At 55.9% G+C, this 21,700-nt stretch overlaps 1 protein-coding gene across 1 annotated transcript in view; it reads left to right on the top strand.

Annotated features, from left to right (window-relative positions):
- ZC3H4 (zinc finger CCCH-type containing 4) overlaps positions 1–15,609 on the top strand; it is a 38,038-nt gene extending 22,429 nt beyond the window's left edge. Inside the window, exons 10-15 of the mRNA XM_012653208.1 lie at positions 553–664; positions 1,197–1,306; positions 8,708–9,072; positions 9,303–9,646; positions 12,548–12,799; positions 13,999–15,609. Of these exons, the coding sequence (XP_012508662.1) occupies positions 553–664; positions 1,197–1,306; positions 8,708–9,072; positions 9,303–9,646; positions 12,548–12,799; positions 13,999–15,518 (2,703 nt within the window). The 3' untranslated portion in view covers positions 15,519–15,609. The remainder of the gene's footprint in view (positions 1–552; positions 665–1,196; positions 1,307–8,707; positions 9,073–9,302; positions 9,647–12,547; positions 12,800–13,998) is intronic.
- The last annotated feature ends 6,091 nt before the right edge of the window (positions 15,610–21,700 follow it).

Below are 21,700 nucleotides of genomic sequence, written 5' to 3'. Positions count from 1 at the left end.
CTCTTGCTCAGACTGGTCTCATACTCTGAGCTCAAACGATCCGCCCATCTCGGCCTCCCAGAGTGCTAGGATTACAGGCGTGAGCCACCGCGCCCGGCCAGGATTTTTTTTTTAATTCAGGAAGTGTCCTACCTGGGGACTTCTGCCTACATCTTTTTGGGTGGATCTGCAAGGGTGGCTGCGAAATGGAGTATTTTTAACTGGGCACATTGTTTCCTAAACAAAATTGGGGTTCTGTTATGAAAGAGACGTGGGCCTGGTTATGGATAGGTGACTAGCCCTGCCTGGTTGTCATACAAGAAACAGTAAAAAATGGTGAGTAAATGAGAGAGGGACAAGAAGAGGAAGAAAGGGGAGGAGAGAGTTAGAAAGAAGCAGGGATGAGGGGAAGGAGGCATGGGTATCGGGGGAGGGGGAAGAAGGGCCTGAGAGAAAGGAGCGGCAGTGGTTTCTGGGAGGGGGCACGTGCTGTATCAGAAGCTCCACAGTTGGGAAGCAGCATTTGTGAGCCCACAGCGGCACCACCTTACTGTTTCATTGCTTCTCTTCCAGGGAGACCACTGTAATTTTAGCCATGACATCGAACTCCCAAAGAAGCGAGAACTGTGCAAGTTTTACATCACTGGATTTTGTGCCAGAGCTGAGAACTGCCCCTATATGCACGATATCCTTTGGTGCTTGCATGTGATCTGAATGAGGGCGCAGAACTTCTCTTCCCCTTCAGAGTAGAGACAGCTGACTCATTGGGCTTTGCTCTCCCTGTGCGTCTCCATCTCATTTTGCCCTGATACCCACCCTGTGTTGGGTATGTTATTCCCATTCTGCAGATGAGTAAACTGAGATACACATGCCACACGTTCTCTCTTACATTATTCTCAAGACTGGCCCATCCCATTGCCTTTCTGAGATTTTCCAAATGGTTTTGTACCATTGGGCAAGTCATTTAACTTTCCCTTTCTGGTTGAGGATCAGAGGACACAGCCCCAAGGCCAGCATGGTGGGGCAGGAAATGTTCTAGAGCAGGAGGCTCGAGAACTGGGGTCTTTCCTTGGGTCTGCTGCGAACCCGCTGTGCAGCCCTGAGCAAGTCACCTCATCTCTCTGGGATTCAGTTTCCTCAGCTCCAAACAAAGAGGGTTGGATTCTGCCTTTGGGTGGTTCCATGAGATGAAGCATCTGCCTTAATTTGTCATGAACGTGATTTTCCATGTAAGTTGTACCACACAACTGGTAACTGCATCAATGGCGACGACTGTATGTTCTCCCACGATCCTCTGACTGAAGAGACGAGAGAGCTCTTGGATAAGGTAATGTCTGGGAGGTCACGTGGGGGCCCTGGCTAGTGGGAACCGGGAGGTGTGCTTTCATTGCCTGGCACGGCAGCCTGCTTCTCTGGCCTCTGCAGTCAGTTCCCAGTCCCATTGATCTGGAGCTGAGCCTTTTTTTTTTTTTTTTTTTTTTGAAAGAAACAGGGTCCAGCTCTGTGGCCCAGGCTGGAGTACAGTGACTTGATCATAGCTCACTACAGCCTCCAACTCCTGGGCTCAAGTGATCCTCCCACCTCGGCCTCCCAAAGTGCCAAAATGTTGGGATTACAGGTGTGAGCCACCTTGTCAGGGCCCAATTTTAAGGAGCAAACAGGGACTGTGTTCTTTTCTGCAGGGAGCTGAGGTGGTCACACATGTATCTTACCTTGGGCTGAGACAGGCTGCACTGTTTTCCCTGGGGCACAGCTACATGAAAGGAATGTTGCCTGGTGTGTCTAGACACATCTTTTGATTCCTCAGCCATCGTTCAGAGAGAGCCCACAATATACAAAAGAGTCGAGAATACTATTTTGGTGGAAATATCAAATGTTTCTTTGAAACTCCTAGGGAATATATTATTCAGCAGAAAAAGTAGATGGAAAATTTGGGGGGCGTCTCCGGTGAGTATGTGGACAAAGGGGAACCCTTTGTACACTGTTGGTGGGAATGTAAATTAGCTCAACCACTAAGGAGACGGTCATGTTACGCAGTGGCAGGGGCCCCTTGTAGGAGTTCAGCCGGGGCCCTGTGCGAGCCAAAGAAAGACTGTCCACTCCTCATTGGTAAGGCACCATGAGAAAAGTGCTCATCTTTGCCAGTCCCTTTGCGGAGCCTATTCTAGGGTTTTTCCAGTGTAAGTGGCAGAAGGAACGGTGGCCTCATTTCTTACTGGAAGTACTAAACAATATCTGACTGAGGACTGCCCCCTGCTGGAGGTCCAGAGTTTGCACTCTGTGCCAGTGCTGTCCCACAGGAATGCCACAGAGCCACCTAGTTCATTAAAATCTTTCAGTGGCCACATTAAAAAAAAAAAGTAAAAAGAAACAGATTAAATTAATTTTAATAATCTTATTTAACCAAAATCCTTTTAGTAAGTAACAAATAATGGGAAAATTGAGTTTTTTATTTAAAAATTTTTTGTTTTAGAGACAGGATCTTGCTCTATCGCCCAGGCTAGGGTGAAGTGGCGTGATCGTAGCTCACTGTAACCTCACTTTCTTGGGCTTACGTGATCCTGCCTCAGCCTCCTAAGTAGCTAGATGTATGCCACTATACCCAGCTAATTTTTGTATTTTTTGTGGAGATAGGGTCTTGAACTCCCACCTTGGCCTCCCAAAACACTGGGATCGCAGTTGTGAGCCATGGTAGCTGGCCGAGACATTTTGTATTTTTTTTTTTTTTAAAGTGTGGTTGGGATTATATTTGGTATCTGTTGGTTTCTATGAATTGTGATACTTGAGCCTGTTAAAAATAAATGCCATATAGAGAAATGTTTTCTGAAAGCAAAACTTGATGTTTACGGAACATATAGGCTGGTAGGTTTCTGACTGGGAGTGTGCACACAGACCTCTCCAATGCAAATACATACAGTCTACATGTATCTGAGGGGCTTTACGCAGCTCTTCTTTTTCCTTTTCCTGAGACAGAGTCTCGCTCTGTTGCCCAGACTAGAGTGCCGTAGCATCAGCCCAGCTCACGGCAACTTCTAACTCCTGGGCTCAAGCGATCCTCCTGCCTCAGCCTCCAGTGTAGCCGGGACTATAGACATGTGCCACTACCCCTGGCTAATTTTTTCCATTTTTAGTAAAGACGGGGTCTTGCTCTTGCTCAGGCTGGTCTCCATCTCCTGAGCTCAAGCGATCCTCCCGCCTTGGCCTCCCAGAGCACTAGGATCACAAGCATAAGCCACCACACCTGGCCTTAAGCAACTCTTAACATCATATTTATATTTTTTTGCGTGTGTACTGTCTTTGGAATCTGGTGTTAATTTCCTACTTAGAGTCCATCTCAGTTTGGACCAGCCACATTGCAAGTACTTACTGGCCACACGTGGCCAGTGGCCACCATATGGGACAGCATAGCTCTAGATGCCCTAGTTAAAAACCAAAGTGGCACTTTTCAGTGTCTGGCCACTGACATTTTAAAACCATTAATGTCATTCCCCTTCTTAGGTTAGAAAAATCATACGAGTCCAGTTGGGATGGTTAGAAAGTGAAACTTACAGCAACTGTCTTGGAAGGGCTTAGAATAACCCTGACGAAAGCATGGGGTCCACCATCACCTTCTTGCCTGGAAAGGCACAGCTTGGTCCACCAGGGCTGGGGGCCTGGAGCTCCTTCTGGGCAGCCCTTGGGGCCAGGCTGTGGTGCCAGTGAGGACTAGGCCCCGGCCACCCTCTCTTGAAGTGTCTGTGCTCTTTTATCTTTTCCACCCCGCTTTTCTTTAGTCTCATTTTCCTACTTCTTGGTGACATGTCCATCTGTTTAGAAATGTCAGTTTGCATCTCTCCAGTCTAGGTTTGGAAAGTTGCCTGCATTTGGGGTTGGTGATGACACTTACATGGGAGCAGGTGACAGGAAGGACACGAAGTCCCTCCACCCAGATTCATCTGTTAGTAATACTTTGCCCTGTTCACGTTATCACTGCTCTTGTTTTAGTTTGTATGCGTGCGTGTATGTGGCTTTTTCCCTGACCCACTTGAGAGTAAGGTGCATCCATCATGGTTCTATACCCTTCAATACTTCGTTACACAGAGTTTTTTTGTGGTCAGGTTTCTTGAGGTACACTTTGTATCCATTAAAATCCTCTATGTTAATTTGCATTCCTGTGGGCTTTGACAAATACATGGTGGTCATATTACTACCCCACCATCTACATACAGGAAATCCGTCCCATCACCCCAAAAACTCCTCTGTGCCCTTGATAGTAAACACCTCCCCATGTCCAGCCCTTGGCAGCGCTGATGTGTTTTCTGTCCTTGTGGTTTTGCCTTTTTAAGAATATTGTATAGGCCAGGCGTAGTGGCTCACGCCTATAATCCTAGCACTCTGGGAGGCCGAGGTGGGTGGATCATTTGAGCTCAGGAGTTCAAGACCAGCCTGAGCAAGAGCGAGACCCCGTCTCTATCAAAAAAAATAGAAAGAAATGATCTGGACAACTAAAAAAATATATATATAGAAAAAATTGGCCGGGCATGGTGGCGCATGCCTGTAGTTCCAACTACTCGGGAGGCTGAGGCAGGAGGATCACTTGAGCCCAGGAGTTTGAGGTTGCTGTGAGCTAGGCTGATGCCACAGCACTCTAGCCTGGGCAACAGAGTGAGACTCTGTCTCAAAAAGAAAAGAATATTGTATAAATGGAATCTTATGGTAAACAGCCTTTAAGGGGTGTTTGTGTGTGTCTGTCTTGAGTCTGACTTCTTGCACTGGGCATAATGTGTGTGAGATTCACCTGTGTTGTTGTGGTCAGTAGTTAATTACCATTTGTTGCTGGTGGGACTCCGCTGTATGGATTATCCACAGTCATTTATCCACTGGCCAGTTGAAGGGCATCTGGATTGTTTCCACTTGGGGCAAAAACTTGGACTTTATAACCAACTGCCTTGAGCTTATTTACTTGGTTTGATGAAGCTTAGCCCACTTGCCTTTGCATCTGTTGACATGTGACCATCCTTTTTGTATGGAAAAGGTAATTTGGAAACCCCTTGGATCACCGAGAATCAGTCCTGTAAGGGAGGGAGGTTTTGGCACCAGCAGGTCCTTGCTGGTGGAGAGGCCAGGGTGCGGCTGTGGAGTGACCTGGGGTAGAAGTGCCGCCCCTCCGTGGCTCTGCACTGGGAGGCAGTCTGTGTTCAGCCCTTTTAATTTCTCTTACGTATTTTACGTAAGACTGGCTGTGTCTTGAGCTGGATCCTCTTCAGGGCGCTCCTTGGGGTCCGTGCAAGGCTGAGGCAGACCGCGCGGTGGCCAAGTCCTGAAACGGGGAGGCAGTGGCGTCGGGTGCAGGGCACAGGCAAGCCTCCTTGGGGGAGCGAGGGAGGAGGGTTGTGCTGTGCTGAGGGCCTCAGCTAACTCAGTTAATTAGGGTGTACTTAAGCGCCTGCTGTGTGCTGAGCTTCAGGAGGCTTGTGCGGAATAGCAGTCTCCGCGGAGCCGGCAGTCTGATGGAGAAGGGGGCGTTGGCAGGTGTTCACGCGTGCCGAGTGGTGCGGGGAAGTGCTGCGTGTTCTGTGGCCCCAAAGGGCTAAAGCTCGTCTTAGAGGAGTGGGGAGTCCTCTGGGAGAGCTGCAGTTGGAAAAGACTGGGAGCAGGAGCGGGTGCCAGCAGGGAGGCTGCGTTGCAAAGAGGCACCGGCATTATGGGTGGGAGCTTGGAAGGCGACAGGGGCGAGGGGGGGTGAAGCACACGCAGAGGCCAGGCCGTGGAGGGGCGAGGTGGGAGCGAGGGCAGAGAGAAAGCTGTGGTCAAGTTTGCTCCTGTTTAATGTGGTGTAGCCTTGGTAAGTTTTGCCCTGTACTTGAAGACATCGAGGCTGCATCGAAAGGACTTAGCAGTGCAGGGGTGTGGCCATCTTCGTGACAGTGAAGGTTGCTCTGCTGGTGTGCAGAGGGTGACTTCAGGGCCCAGGATGGAGGGTGGGCGGGCATGAGGAGGTCCGGAGAGCCAGGTGGCTGCTTCAGGCCTGTGTACAGGTGTGGGGAGGAGTCAGGACAACATCCCAGACAGATCCTGGTCGGAGCTGGGGAGGTGGAAAGTTCGTCATCCACGGAGCCCCGGGAGGAAGAGCAGGCACGAGAGAGAGGCACAGGGTGCGACCAGGTGGAGGTGGCGCTTGCAGGTCTGGTCTGAGAGACGAGTGTGGGAGCCACAGCCCAGAGCCAGGGTAGGAGCCAGACCGTGGGTGGGACAGGGCTGAGGGAGGTGGTATGCAGGCGACCCTCCCGAGAGCTGCATCCAGGGTGGGGTGGCAGATTCAGCCAATCAAAGCCTGAACTCTTTTCCCCGCCATGCACCGGCCCCAGCCTCCGCTGTCTCGATGGTGACGAGTTGTTCTCTGGAGTGCAAGGACTGCAGAGGGAGATGAGTTGGCTTTGTTTTCCTTGCCTTTTTGTTCCTCCAACAAATGTGACCAGCGCCTAGTTAGTGCCGGGCGGCAGAGAAGGTGGAGAGACAGGACGGCACCTGGGCCTGTGCCGATGGCTCAGGGGACCAGGCCGTGAAGTAAATGTGCAGGAGCCCAGAGGTTCTGTGCCAGGGCCCTGCTCGCCGGGCAGATGTTCAGGAGGCTCCGTGAGGAGGAGACGCCGCACTGGCGCCCGGATATGTGGAAGTCGGGACTGAAGAGTGAGGGGACGCGGGTGGCGGACACGGCGTGGGCGCAGCTACACACAGACCGAGGCAGTGAGAGGGCCCGGGACGTGACAGACGTGAGTAGACGTGGGCAGTGACGTAGCCTAGGCGTGTCCTGACAGCCGTGCCGACAGAAGGCACAGGGCACTGGGCTCCCCGCACAGCGGCTCACGTTGGGCAGAACGCGGATTCGCCTCCAGCGGCCCCCTGCACTGCCGGTCCACACGCAGGCCTGCCTGCAGTGGCAGCACGAGGGACTCCCATCCCCACCTCCACGAGCCCACATTCCTCTCGGACCCGAGAGTCATCGAGTCCAGACACGGCTGCTGATGGTGAGGAGAGAGGAAAGCCGCGAACTACCCGGCCCCTGCCAGGGGGTCCTGCCCTTGCCACTCCTGCCGCCCCTGGGTGGAGGAGCAGGACGAGTTTATCCTGATCCCATGTTAGGATCTTCTAAGGGATCTGTGCCCAGGTTGCTGGGGGACACATGGCCAAGATTTCACTACAGTGAAAGGACACAAAGCAAACTCAGCTGAGGGAGAAAGATGCACGTGGGGAAGTCAGAGGGAACCAGGCCCGAGCTCTCCGAGTCCTCTCTTGGTGGAGGATGCACTTCATTCCTCGAGTCATGACAACACGAGCAGAATGCTGCTGTCTGCCTGGGAAGCTCATCGGAGACCCAGTTGGCACCTGGGGTTTTCACTGGGGTGGTCCCTAGACAGCCTCTGCCTGGCCCGTACCCAATTCCAGACTCCCCGAAGGAAAGCAGGCACTCGGCAGAAACCGTCTTGTTTGCACAGACAGTTTAGGCCCAGCAAGCCTTTTTTCCTGGTGAGGGAATGCCGGGAACCCTCCCAAAGTCCAGGTTCCCAGGTGCCGGCTGAGGGCCACCTTGCCAGCAGGCCTTCCAAGGAGAGCAGCCAGGCCTGCTGTGTGAACTCTTTCTGCACAGGACCTGAACTGGTGAGACGTTCTGGTCCGGTTCACTGGGCATCTCCCCGGTATCAGGTCCTGTGCAGGGCCCTGGGCATTGAGCAGGAAGAAACGGTCCTGCCCTCATGGAGTTGACAGGGACGGGCGAGCTGGGGATAAACGAGGAAGCACCTGGAGGCGTGATGTGACAAGGCGGGGGCAGTGCCTGGATGGGAGCTCGTGAATACTGCAGACCAGGACAGTCACTCTGGTTGACATTTAATAAGAGACCCCAACAATTGGGTGACAAGGAGCCACGCAGGAAGAGAGGGAAATATAAAAGCCTGGGGAGAGGCGTGGTCCGGGCTGTAGCCCTGCAGGGCAGAGCTCGGCCATCTCGAACTGAGACGAGGCTGGGTAGGTGGGGCAGGGAAGGCAGCGAAGTGGCTGGGGAGCTGTCAGTCCCCCCAGACACCAGCCCTGCTCTCAGACCCTGAGGGTCACGTTCAAGATTTGGATTTCATTGCAGGTGAAATGAGAGACCCTTAAAATCCAAACAGGACACTGGAGTGTTTGTCATGAAAGGGAACGCAGTACTGGTAGATGCCGTAACGTGGGTGAACCTTGCTAACTGAAAGCAGCCGATCACAGAGGCCCCGTCGCGTGCAGTCCCATTCACGTGAGCAGTCCAGGAGAGACAGATCAGGGAGACAGAAAGCAGATCGGGGGTGGCCGGGGCTGGGGGCGGGGTGGGCAACAGCTGCTCAGTGTGTGCGGGGGGTCTCCTTTGGGGATGATGAAAATGAACTAGGTAGAGGTGGTGGTCGCAGGCATTGGGAATGAGTTCGGTGCCACTGAACTGCTCACTTCAAAATGGTTAAGGTGGTGTACTCTGAGCCATGGAACAGGACTGGCTGCCCCGCCAGCCGGTCCCGGAGAGTGGAGCAGAGCGGTATCTGGTGATGAGTTTCGTGACAGAGGAATCTTGGTCTTGGGCCTTTGCTGGAGGAGCCTCATGGTCCTTGTGTATTAGATTTTTCCTCATGAACTTCAGCTCTCAACACTGGAGAGGCCCATTCCAGCCTGATTCTTGTCCACGCTTCAGACGGTGACTCCCTTTTCTTCTCTTTCTCACCCGCAGATGTTGGCTGATGACGCAGAAGCGGGCGCTGAGGACGAGAAGGAGGTCGAGGAGCTGAAGAAGCAGGGCATCAACCCTCTGCCCAAACCGCCCCCTGGCGTGGGGCTCCTGCCCACCCCTCCTCGGCCCCCTGGCCCCCAGGCCCCGACCTCTCCAAACGGCAGGCCCATGCAGGGTGGTCCCCCACCCCCGCCTCCACCCCCACCTCCACCCCCTGGGCCCCCGCAGATGCCCATGCCGGTGCACGAGCCCCTGTCTCCGCAGCAGCTGCAGCAGCAGCAGGACATGTACAACAAGAAGATCCCCTCCTTGTTTGAGATCGTGGTACGGCCCACAGGGCAGCTGGCTGAGAAGCTGGGAGTGAGGTGAGTGTCCTAGGCCCCCAGCTGAGGCCAGTGGGGGCTGTCCACCTGTCGGCTGGGGCAGCGTCTGCCTCTCTCTGAAGCTGTTGGAGTCCTGCTATGCAGCCCATGACCCTGGGCTTGCAGCCCTCCCCTTGGTGCTTTCGTCTGTGGTGCCCTCCATGGCTCCTTGGGGGTGGCCACCGCCCTCTTCCTACAGCTTCCCTCACAGACACCATTTCCTCCTCCTCTAGGTTCCCTGGACCCGGTGGACCCCCAGGGCCAATGGGTCCTGGGCCCAACATGGGACCCCCAGGGCCAATGGGCGGCCCGATGCACCCCGACATGCATCCTGACATGCACCCGGACATGCACCCCGACATGCACCCCGACATGCACCCCGACATGCAGATGGGCCCTGGCATGAACCCTGGCCCGCCCATGGGACCTGGTGGCCCCCCAATGATGCCCTATGGTCCTGGAGACTCCCCACACTCTGGAATGATGCCCCCCATCCCACCAGCCCAGAACTTCTATGAAAACTTCTACCAGCAGCAGGAGGGCATGGAGATGGAGCCAGGACTCCTGGGGGAAGCAGGTACGTGGGGCTCCAGGCGAGGCTGCTGGGGCGGGGGCTTTGCACAGTGGCGTAGAGGTGGGGAGATGCGAGTTTCCTTCCTTGGTCCGAATCTCTTCAAAAGCATGAATTCAACTCCCATCTCTGTCCCATTTAATGGTTGAATGTTTTCAGTGACATGGGATTCATTATCCTGTTGAGGCAGAAAAGAATATATGTTTATTATCAGTATAACTTATTTAATCTTTAAAAATGTTGACATGCCTAGAGTCAGGAGCACGGGAAGTTAGAGGGACGAGGGTGGAGTGGGGTGGAGTGGTGTGCGGCTGAGAGGCTGATAGGCCGTCAGGAGTCAGTCAGGTGTTCTGGCCAAAGTCGCCTCCTTCCGGACAGTTCTCCGCTTGGAGCCGCCAGGGTTGACCCTGTGACTGTGCTTGTTGTGTCCACGTGACTGGCCGTTTTCCTTCTTTTCCTTGTGTGTTGGTGCTGTCCTAGATGGCAGGGGGTTAGGTGCCCCCCTGCAGCAGTGCCTTGTGCGACCAGCAGAGAGATGTGCTCCCCTGGCTGGGGTCAGCGCTCGAGGCCACCACACTCCCTGTCTCAGCTGCGTTGCGGCGGAGGGAGGCAGATGGCAAACTTGTCAGGAGGGGATCGGGGTGGGGCAGGCTCAGTGCCTCTGTGGGGACAGTCACAAAAACCTCTGTGAGAAGTGACACTTGACTTGAGATGTGATTGGGGGTGGCGGGTAGCCGTGTGCCCCAGGTCTACGCAGGACAAGGGGAGGGGTCCCAGCGCACGGGGCTGTTGGTCGGCAAGGGGTGGCCTCGTGGCTGTGGAGAATGTTGGGGTGTACAGGGGCCACAGATGCTGGGGCCAGGGTAGAATGGGAATGCTTTGGGGCTGCCATGGAGTTGACCTGGGCAGAGGTGAGCAGGGTGGCAGTCCTGAGGGCGCCAGGAGTAGCAGGGCAAGGCTTTGAGGTTTAGGTGTGGCCCCATGGGGCCAGTGTGCCCCGTGTGTGCTCTGCAAGGCAGGCAAAAGCGGCATCGGGGATGGGGTTGGTGTGGTGCAGGGTCCCTCGGGGGTGCTCGCACTGTTCCTGACGCAGCAGGGCCTGCGGAGAGCCTGGCCGGGGCGGGTGGCAGCACTTCGCTTCAGCCACGTTAAGCATGAGATGCCCCTTTTGAGGGGGTGGTTGGAGGGGCGCCAGGGAGACGCCTGGGCTGGAGATAGGAACATGAAGATCTTGGGCGTTTAGATGGTGTGTGCAGCTGTGAGAGCAGGTGTTTGGGCCAGAGCCGGGGCTTCAGAAAGATGCGTCCGAATTCTCGAGTGAGCAAAGCAGGCTTCCGAGAGAGGGTGCTGGGGTTCCCGTGGCCTCGGCCTTTAACACGTGTATGGAGAAAGCTCTACAGGGACAGGTGGGGGGAACCAAAGTCAGTCAGGCTGTTAACAGTAGGTGTGTCCCTCTTAATTCCCATGCCATACAATCTCTCCTTTAAAAGCATACAGTTAGTGGTGTTTTATTTTTGTAGAGACGAGGTCTTGCTATGTTGGCCAGGCTGGTCTCGAACTCCTGGCCTCAAGCGATCCTCCCATCTCAGCCTCCCAAAGTGCTGGGATTGCAGGCGTGAGCCACTGCGCCTGTCCTGCTTAGTGGTTTTTAGTATATTCACAGACTGTTCTGTGAAGGAGGAACCTTGACTGCCTTGGTCACTGGGTGTCCCCAGGTCCGGGCAGGGGTGTGGCGTAGTGCAGGCTGGCCCGTCAGGTTCACACGATGGAGTTCACAGGTGCTAGCAGAAGGCGACTTTTTGCTTTATGTATTTTTTGCATGTGAAACATTTGCAAAATTAATGATTTTTAATTCTATAAACTTAACGTAAATTAAATTACAGATTCCCTTTCTCAGTCGCACTCACCACATTTCAGATGCTCCACAGCCCCAGGAAGTAGTGGCGGCCCATGGCCCGTGCAGATCTAGAGCATTTCCATCACTGCAGAGCGCTGCTGTGGGGCAGCCCCGGCTCTAGACATTCCCCGCCTTGGTTCCTTGCTCTGTCCCACGCTCACGTCGTTCACGCCACACAGCATGTCCAGGGGCGGATGCTAAGTCTGCCCTCGTCACCGTGCCTGCTGCGCCCCCCACAGGAGCCTGTGCTGCTCTCGCAGCTCTTGGCTCCAGTGCTGGCTGGGCCTGGGCTGAGGTGGCTGGTGCCAGGGGCCGCCCTGCACCCCCTCCGCCCCTGCTTCCCGAGGTACCCCCTGACGCAGCAGCTGTTTAGAGACACTTGCGGAGTTCAGGACCTTGTGGAGGAGGAGAGGGCTCCACCCACCGGCCTCTGGGTGACACGCGGCCGGAGCAGCATTTTGGTGTATTTCGTTCTTTTCTCTTCCTGGCTTTTGTTGTTTGACATGGTTGAGCTCACACTGTGGGCTCACTATGAGGAACGCTGTTTTTCTTTATTGATTATTACAAAGAAACCACGAAACTCATGCTCATAACAAATAATTAAATGCGAAGTATGTGAGTAAAAAGTGAAAGATCACCAGCCCATCTCTGCAGAGTCTCCTTTCCAGAGGGACTGTTTCTGTCTGTCTTTCCAAAGCCTTTTCTGAGAGTTTTACAACATACATACAATGTTCCATCCTGTTTCCACCTCATGAGCATTTGCCCGTGTCATGAAACCCTCTCTATGACCCTCATTCTTCACGGTGGCATCATAGGTGGGAGTCCCTGGCGAGCTGCCCTGTTCCCTCGGTCGGGCTGTCCGCGGCCCCAGACCTGGGGAGGGCAGGCGGACGGCCCTACGTCTCGCCGTCACCATCAGGGGTTGGATTTTGCAGCGAAGGGAAGGGGGGGTTGGAGTTGGCACCTGGAGGCCCTTCCCGACGTGAACCCTCGGTTCTTCCCTGCCACAGAGGACTACGGGCACTACGAAGAGCTGCCGGGGGAGCCTGGGGAGCACCTCTTCCCCGAGCACCCTCTGGAGCCCGACAGCTTCTCTGAGGGAGGGCCCCCAGGCCGGCCGAAGCCGGGCGCCGGTGTCCCTGACTTCCTGCCCTCGGCCCAGAGGGCCCTGTACCTGAGGATCCAGCAGAAGCAGCAGGAGGAGGAGGAGAGAGCGAGGAGGCTGGCTGAGAGCAGCAAGCAGGACCGGGAGAATGAGGAAGGCATGTGTCCTCCCAGGGGCAGGGGTGCAGGCCCCCTGGGCCGCTGTGCAGGGGAGAGGTGGGGAATGCCTAGGTCGGGTTTCCTCTTGGGAAGGAGCCTGTGGCCAGGGAGGACCCCTGTCCAGGACAGTGAAGCCAGGCTGGGGCTGCTGCATATCCCTGAGGAAACTGGAAGTCAGGGCTGCCCTCTGTGTCTCGGGGTTTGGGAGAGAACCTGGACCCATGGAGAAGGACGGGGGGCTGGGCCCTGGAGAGACAGCGGCCGACAGGGTTGACTGCCCACGTCCTTCCTGAGGAGGCTTTAGGGAGACCTCACAGCCCCCATCCCTAGACCACGCTCCTGGGGGCCAGTAGACAAGAGCTGGTTGTTGAAATAAACCAGTAATAACTATAGTCACAGACAGCCACCAGGTCTCAGCGCTGTGTGGTTGAGCTGGTGGCGTCCACCCCAGGGTAAAATGGACAAGTGGTGTCTAGATCCTGAAGTCAGAGGCCACGGGTGGCCCTGACAGGAGCCCAGGAGCCAGTGGGGACAGCAGGAGCGGCCCCTGAGCTGGTGGTTCGCATCTCCCCTGCCTGGAAGGTTGTGCTCGGGCCAGGTTCTCATCTTCCCCTGGCTTCGCTTCCTACCAGCCGGTGACGCAGTTCATCAGCATCTGCCCTTCCCTGGGACAGGGGGCGTCGTGAGCGCCCTAGAGGCAAGTGTGTGAGCTCTAAGCCCAGTGAGAGCCGAATCAGCAGTGGCTGCTGCCGAAACCTCCAGAAAGAGGTGCCTGGAGCCGGATTTGCCATGTTGGGGCTGAACCAGCTGGAGGGGAGGGGTAGGCAGCGCCTGAGGCCAGGAGTGCTGGCACAGTCCTGGCCCTGCCCCCAGTGTGAGGGCCCTGTGCCGCTGTTTTCTCATCTGTCAAATGGCCATGATAGTAACACTACTTCCTGGGTGGATGTGAGTTATTTAAATAAGACAAACCACTTAGCACAGTGCCAGTACAGCAGGAAAGCTCCGTAAACATCAGCCCCTGGCCTGCGGAGCCCCACTCCCCTCAGCAGCCCGCTGCGGGGAGGGGTCCCGGGAGAGGAGGCTCGCAGAGGTAAGAGCAGAGGAGACTGTCACCCAGTGGGCTGCTTTGGGGGCAGAGAAGGCAGATGGTGAATGTGGTGGCCACTCACCCCCTCCCTGTTTCTCTGTTCTTTCTCAGGTGACACCGGAAACTGGTACTCCAGTGACGAGGACGAGGGTGGGAGCAGTGTCACCTCCATCCTTAAGACCCTGAGGCAGCAGACGTCTAGCAGACCCCAGGCTTCAGTTGGGGAGCTGAGCAGCAGTGGGCTGGGGGACCCCCGCCTCCAGAAGGGACACCCCACAGGAGGCCGGCTGGCTGACCCTCGCCTCAGCCGGGACCCCAGACTCTCCCGCCACGCCGAGGCTTCTGGCGGGCCGGGCCCAGGGGACTCGGGGCCCTCGGACCCTCGGCTGGCTCGCGCCCTGCCCACTGCCAAGCCTGAAGGCAGCCTCCATTCCAGCCCCGCAGGCCCTGGCAGCTGCAAGGGGTCTGGGCCGTCCCCCACAGAAGAGGAGGAGGGAGAGCGGGCCCTGCGGGAGAAGGCCGTGAACATTCCCCTGGACCCCCTCCCTGGGTACCCGCTGCGGGACCCGAGGTCACAGCTGCAGCAGTTCAGCCACATCAAGAAGGACGTGACCCTGAGCAAGCCGAGCTTTGCCCGCACCGTGCTCTGGAACCCCGAGGACCTGATCCCCCTGCCCATCCCCAAGCAGGATGCGGCACCACCAGTGCCCGCCGCCCTACAGTCCATGCCTGCCCTGGACCCCAGGCTGCACCGTTCCGCCACCACAGGGCCCCCCAACACCCGGCCGCGCCTGGGTGCTTCCACAGACCCCGGTACGTCCGGCTCCAGCCTCCCCGACTTTGAACTCCTCTCTCGCATCCTCAAGACTGTCAATGCCACAGGCCCCTCTGTGGCCCCCGGCTCAAGTGACAAGCCCAGTGACCCCCGGGTACGGAAACCCCCCACCGACCCTCGGCTGCAGAAACCAGCAGACTCCTCGGCCTCCTCCCGGGCAGCCAAGCCCGGCCCCACGGAAGTGCCCTCTCCAGCCGGCAGCCCCAGCAGGGAGTCGTCCCCGCCAGCCACGGCTCCCTACGACCCTCGCGTGCTGGCAGCTGGCGGGCTGGGCCAGGCAAGCGGGAGCGGGCAGAGCAGTGTGCTGAGCGGCATCAGCCTGTACGACCCGAGGACTCCCAACACAGGTGGCAAAGCCGCGGAGCCGGCTGCCGATGCGGGCGCCCAGCCCAAGTGCCCCGAGGGCAACGGCAAGAGCTCAGCCTCCAAGGCCAAGGAGCCCCCTTTCGTCCGCAAGTCTGCCCTGGAACAGCCGGAGACCGCGAAGGCCGGTGCAGACGGCGCGGCCGCCGCCACAGACAGATACAACAGTTACAACAGGCCCCGGCCCAAGGCTGCGGCAGCCTCCGCTGCCACCACGGTCACCCCCCAGCCGGAGGGCACCCCGCCCCAGCCCGGGGTGCACAACTTGCCGGTGCCCACCACCCTCTTTGGGACCGTGAAGCAGGCGCCCAAGACGGGCACGGGAAGCCCATTTGCTGGCAACAGCCCGGCCCGCGAGGGCGAGCAGGACGCAGGGTCCCTGAAAGATGTTTTTAAAGGCTTCGACCCCACTGCCTCGCCCTTTTGCCAGTAGTGTTTAGCCAGAGCCAGCGCTCCCGCCACCCCCCGCCCCGGTGACGGTTAAGGGCAGCAGCCGGAGTGGGAACCTGGGGGGCGCAGGGGGGTCTGGGTGTTCTTTCCTTATTTCTTCATTCCCCTTTTCTTTGTCTTTCTTTTTTCTTTTCCTTCCTTTCTTTTCTTTCTTCCTTTTTTTTTTTTTTTTTTGAGTAGTACTTTCTTTGAGACTTATAAATTGTATAGAACCATCTTAGTTCTGGTCAGTGCAGTGGGCGCCCAGGCTCCCACCGAGAAAACCAGCTTGTGCCGTGAACAGTTGCCAGTGCTCGGGCCTCAGCCCAGTGGGCGCTGCCAGGCCGCCCCCACCCGAGGCCGGGGGCCTGTGAGTTTTCTGGGCAACGCTTGGCCCCTCCCCCAGGACAAAGGGAACAGCAGGCGTCTGAGAAGGCACTGAACGTCGCTCACCCTGTGCCACTGGGCGCAGAGGGGCGTGGGATCCAGGGCGCAGCAGGGCCCGAGTGGAAGCAGGCCCAGGCATGTATTTCTAGAGCCCTAGGGTGCACCGGCCTGTCTCTTCAGCACAGGCTGTGACAACCCACTTCAGGAGATGCTGGAAGCGAAAACGAGTCAAAGAAAGAAGAGCCCCGGGCAGCGCCACGGGAGCTCCCTGGCCTCACCCGCTCTGGTCTAGTGGATTGGCACACGCGGCCCTCGCTGCCACTCTCCATCCAGAGTCCCCCCGAAAGCCAACACCCTCCATCCTGCGCAGACTCCGGGTCAGACGGACCTGGGGGCAGCGGGGGCCAGTGCCAGGTGGTGGCTCCGGGAGAGCCGCGCCCAGGGGCAGCCCCCGGAGCACGCGCTGTCAGTATTACCCAGCCCGCCCTGTCGGGGCCACGTTCTCCGCCCCCATGCCGGGGTCTGCCTGTCCTCGGAAGCCACAGCGCCCAGTGTGCCCGCACTGCCGGCCCCGGCCCCTGGAGACAGCTCAAGGATCCGAGGCGTGGCCGCTCTGCCAGGCCCCAACGCAGGGAGCCCTGGCGCAGCTCTTTAGCCAAGTGTTTCTTCTCTTCCCGCTTTTCTGCGCCCCGTCAGGCTGCGCTACCCGTGGGGCACGAGGTATTGGTGTGTTTGGTTTCCTCTCCCAAGCCGACGGGTACAGGCGTTCAGAGGCGTGTCACAGTGTTGGGTTTGTGGACAGTTCCAGAAAGGGAGCCTGAGGGGAGGCTGGGCGCCTGTGGCCAGGGCAGGAGAGGGGCGCGCTTGGCCCTTTCCAGGAGAGGGACCAGGACCCCACTGGGGGAAGGAGGGACCGAGGGCTGTGTCCTCCCCTCATCCGGCTGAGCCGAGACAGTGGAGCCGTCTGCACCGGCTTCTCCCCACCCCCACCCCAGCTCTCCCACCCCGGCTGAGGTCCAGCCTCATCCACAGAGCCCAGAGGAGGCGCACCCCGTGGGCGTGGCCTAGGGAGACTGGGCACAGCCTGCAGGTCCTGCCTCTGGGTCACTCTCACGGCCCCAGGAAGTCTGTTTACTTGTGTGTCCATCTCCTGCCGTCTCTCCCGATCCTGCCGCTGGCTGAAGGCCCGGGTCTCTTCCTTGCTGACAACGAGGACACCTGGTCACCAGCTAAAGGACTCCCCCTCCCACCTCCTTTCGGTGGGAGGTGAACAAGGCTCCTGTACCATCCCCACCCCCACCCCAAAAAGAGAAAAAAGTGAAAAACTCATGAGTTTGGGGCCCAGAGGCAGGGCAGGTGAGGCAGGGCCCGCAGGGCCAGACAGCCCGGGCTCAGTGCCGTGATCAGGGTGGTTGGTTTGTCTTTTTGTCTTTTTTGTTTGTTTTTTAAGCAATCATTAACGAGATTTGTCTGCAGCCACCAGTGTTGGCCTTGCCGCAGAGGCTGCAGCCTCGGTGTTTGTACAGTAAGTAAGAATACACAGTGTGGCAGTGTTTTTTTTTTTTTTTTTTTCTCCTTTTGAGAACTTTCTTTTGTAAAAGAAAAATGAAATATTTTTTAAAACCGAAATCTGTGGATGAAGTAGAAGCTGGAACCCTCCTCTTGGAATATGCAGCCTAAGAACCTCATGGGACTATGAATTCACCCGAGATTTTCATTTGCCATCAGGCCGAGCTTTTAAAGAAAAATTGTTCTCTAACCAGGATTGTAACAAAAGTGTAAATACTATTTCAGAGTTGAAAGTTGATGGTGCAAATATGTATATAACGTACTGTATTTTTACAATGATCGTCGCATGACTCTATTCCACCCCTCTTTTTGTACTCCATACCTGTCTTCCAGAAATGTCACCTGCCTTTTCTCCTGTGGTCTCTTAATCCAATAATTGTATTACTGCCATTAAAGGATGCAGTTATTTTAAAAAACCTGTGAGTCTGGTCTCTCCTAGTGGCCCAGACCGTGCCTTGCCTGGGAATTAACAAGGAGGAGGGTGGGGACAGCCGGGTAAAGTCTGGACTTGTTCTCTCAGCGATTGGCGAGAGGACACGGTGGGGAAGTTTGTGTGTCCAGACAGCCTACACTTTCCTCAGTGATGGGCTGCAGATCATCTGCCAGCCACTGCACCCCGCGGTCCCTGAGCTGCCACTGGGGCCAGTCTCAGCATTCAGGATCCAAGGGTGACCCGTACAGGCCCCCCAGGAGCTCACGAAGAAAGGCCAGCGGTGAACACAAACAGGACACTGCAGCTGGCTTCCACTGACGGGAAGGTCTTACCGGGTCTTGCCTGAGGAAGCGGTGTCGGGTGGGGGCGTGCGGGTGGGCACGTCTCCCCGGGATGGATTTTGGCCTCTGTTTAAGTGGCCTGTGTTCGTTTTCCATGGCTGCTGTACACATTATCAAACTCAATGGCTTAAACAACATAAATTTCTCATCCGCGGTTCTGGGGATCGAAACTGTGACACGGGTCTTACTGGGCTGATACCAAGCTGTGGCCGAGACCACATTTCTTCTTGGAACAGGGAGAATCCCTTCCCTTGTGTCTTCCAGCTTCCAGAGGCCACCGGCATGCCTTGGCTCACGGCCTCTTCTTCCGTCTTCAGAGCCAACGATGTCAGTCCTCTCTGTGGCCACGACTGGAAAGGTTCACGTCTGAGGGTCTGTGTGATTAGGTTGGGCCACCTGGGCAATGCAGGCTAGTTGTGTCTTCAGAGTCCCCTTTGCCATGTAAATTACATAGTCACGAGATCAGGGAATTCAGGAGGATTAGGACACGGAGCTTTGCAGGGACATTTTCCCTATTAACTGGCATCCCCACGTGTTCCTCAGAGAAGGCATCTCATTGCCATGCGCTGGTTGCTGGTCTAAGCAGGTAAATTCTAGGTTTATGTCAAAAATTTAGAGTTCTGTCTTTGAATTTCTTCCAACTCACCTACATTGAGTAAGGATGATTTCACCTGTAATACAGAAATCCAGTGCAACTGGCTCAAACAGGCAGGAAGCCATCGTCGCACGGAAGAATGTCGTGGGGCAGTCGCTGGGCTGGTAGAGTTGGGTAGAGTCGCCCGGGCTCAGGTCGTCTTTGCATTCTGCCCGTCCTGGCATGCGGCAGCAGCCCTCGTGACTGCAAGATGGTGAGAGCATCTCCCACCTTGACCTGCTTCCCTCACCAGGCGCAGAAGCAGGAAGGGAATGGTTCTCCTGTATCTTTTTACGAGCAAGGAGATACTTCCCAGAATCCCTTCAGCAGACGTTTCTTCAGCTCTCATTGGCCAGGACTGGATTGTGAGCCCTTCCCTGCCTCGAACGCTGGCGAGGGGGGGAGAGAAATCTCACGATCGGTTCTTAGACTTCATCAAAGATCCACTGTCCTGGGGCCGAGCTGGGAGGGCACTGCCACCGTTTCACTGCAGTGCTTGGGGCTTGCACGACTCCAGCCAGCACTGGGGTACAGTCGAGGTGACTGGCTGGCTGGGCGAGGCCCATGAGGGGAAGGAAGACATCGCCTGGACTTGGGGAGGCTGGCACGTCCTCAGAGGCTGCATTAGAGATCTGGGGAGGGAAGAGCTTGAAGGTCATCATGCTTGGAGTCCAGAACCTTCCTTCTGGCCAGGTAATAGGAGATGAGGAGCCAGAGAGCCTGGTGGGATGACAGGTGACTGAAGCCCAGGCCGTGGCGGGGGCTGCGAGCAGATGGCTTAGAGGCTCGGGGTACGAGGAGATAGGACTTGGTAACCGGGTTAGGTGTGGCAAGGGACACAGAGGGTGTCTGAGGCTGCCGGCAGGGGGCAGCTCCCTTGCTGAGATGGGTGCATGGGGTGGGGGGTGTTCTGGGAAGGGCTGGGTGCAGCCGTTCTCCTGGAGCTCTGGGCTGGAAGCTGCAGGAGGCCCCTCCATGCAGTTGGTCATTAAAACCGCAGTGGTGGACGATGTCACTCAGGAAGCGTATGAAGCCCCAAGAAGCATCACGGCCGGAGGAAAATACAGAGGCTGAGGGAGGCATCAGCTGGAGAGTGAGGCCAGGAGCCGTGTGGAGACCCTCCCACTGCCAAAGATCACCTGGGCACCGGGACCAACAGTCCAGGCCCTGGGGTGCCTGCCTGATCCACTGCCCAGGTTCCACAGGCGCTAACGTCTTAGTGTGTGTGCCTTATCGTGCAGTTGGCCATGCGTCCATCCCTCCATCCACTCCTCCATCGCACGCCTCGATGCATTTCAAAGTAAGTTCCAGACATCAGAGCGTACCCCCCCAGCTCCTTCAGTGTGTGTATCATTAATCAAAGTTCAATATTTATTCACAGTTTCATTCCTTTTTTTTTTAGGTGAAATTTCCGTATCGTGAAAGGCACAAATTTTATGCGTACACTGACTGGTTGAGTTTTGAGAAGTGCATACATCTGTGCAATTCGAAGCCCTGTCAATATGCAGAACAGAAAGTTCCCTCCTGCGCCTTCCTGCTCGATCCCTGCCCTCACCCTCCCAGGGGCAAGCGCTCTTCTGGTACGTTTCCTTCTTCCGTTGCTTTGGCATCCAGGTTGGTGCACGTATCAGTAGTTCATTCCTTTTATTGCTGGGTAGTGTTACGTTGGACGGATGCACATTTGGGCATCCACGTACCTGCTACTCACAATAGCTACAAACTGGGCCATTTCCAGTTTGGAGCTATTATGAGTAAAGTTGCTATAAACATTTGCATGCATGGCCTGACCTATAATCCCAGCTCTTTGTGAGGCTGAGGCAGGAGGATTGCTTGAGCCCAGGAGTTGGAGACCAGCCTGGACAACATGGCGAGACCCCATCTCTACAAAAATTTTAAAAATTAGCCAGGCATGGTGGCACACACCCAGCTGCTTAGGAGGCTGAGGCAGGAGGATCGCTTGAGCCCAGGAGTTTGAGGTTGCAGTGAGCTATGGTGATGGCACTGCACTCTAGCCCAGGCAACAGAGGGAGACCCTGTCTCAAAACAACAACAAAAACCCAAAAACCGTTTCCATGTAGGTCTCTGTTTGAACACGGATGTTAATTTATGGGTACATACTCAAGAGTGAGATTGCTGGCCATAGGGCAGGTGTACGTTTAGTTTTAAAGAAACTGCCAAACTGTTTTCCAAATTGGTTGCGCCATTTTACATTCCCACCAGCAGCAAATTAGAGTTCCAATTGCTTCTACTCCTTGCCAACATTTCATATGTTTTTGAATTGGGGTGAAATTCACATAACATGAAATTAACCTTTGTAAAACGAACACTTCAGTGGCATTTAGTACATTCACAAGGTCGTGCAACCCTCACCTCTATCTAGTTCCGGGACATTTTCATGGCATGAGAAGGAAACCCTGTACCCATTAAGCAGTCACTTCCCATTCCTTCCTGTCCCCGTGCCCCTGGCAGCTACTAACCTGCTTTCTGTCCCTGTGGATTTGTCTATTCTGGACATTTCACATAAGTGGAATAAAAGAATATGTGGCCTTTTGTGCCTGGCTTCTTTCACTAGCATCATGTTTTAAGGTTCATCCCCCACTGTAGCATGTAGCAGAGCTGCTTTCCTTTTTACGGCCGAAGGGTTTAACTTTTGAAGGAACTGCCAGACTGTTTCCGCAGTGGCTGCACCTTTTGACCCCCCCAAGTAGCAGGGACTACAGGTGGCACCATCACATCTGGCTAATTTTTAAGTTTTTTTGTAGAGACGGGGTCTCACTCTTCCTCAGGCTGGTCTTGAACTTCTGGCCTCAAGCGATCCTCCT

Source organism: Propithecus coquereli, unplaced genomic scaffold (assembly GCF_000956105.1).
Source record: "Propithecus coquereli isolate 6110/MARCELLA unplaced genomic scaffold, Pcoq_1.0 Scaffold42, whole genome shotgun sequence".
In the NCBI taxonomy this organism is placed as follows: domain Eukaryota; kingdom Metazoa; phylum Chordata; class Mammalia; order Primates; family Indriidae; genus Propithecus; species Propithecus coquereli.
The sequence above is the reverse complement of the archived record's forward strand: the minus strand, read 5'-3'. Positions and strand labels throughout refer to the sequence as shown.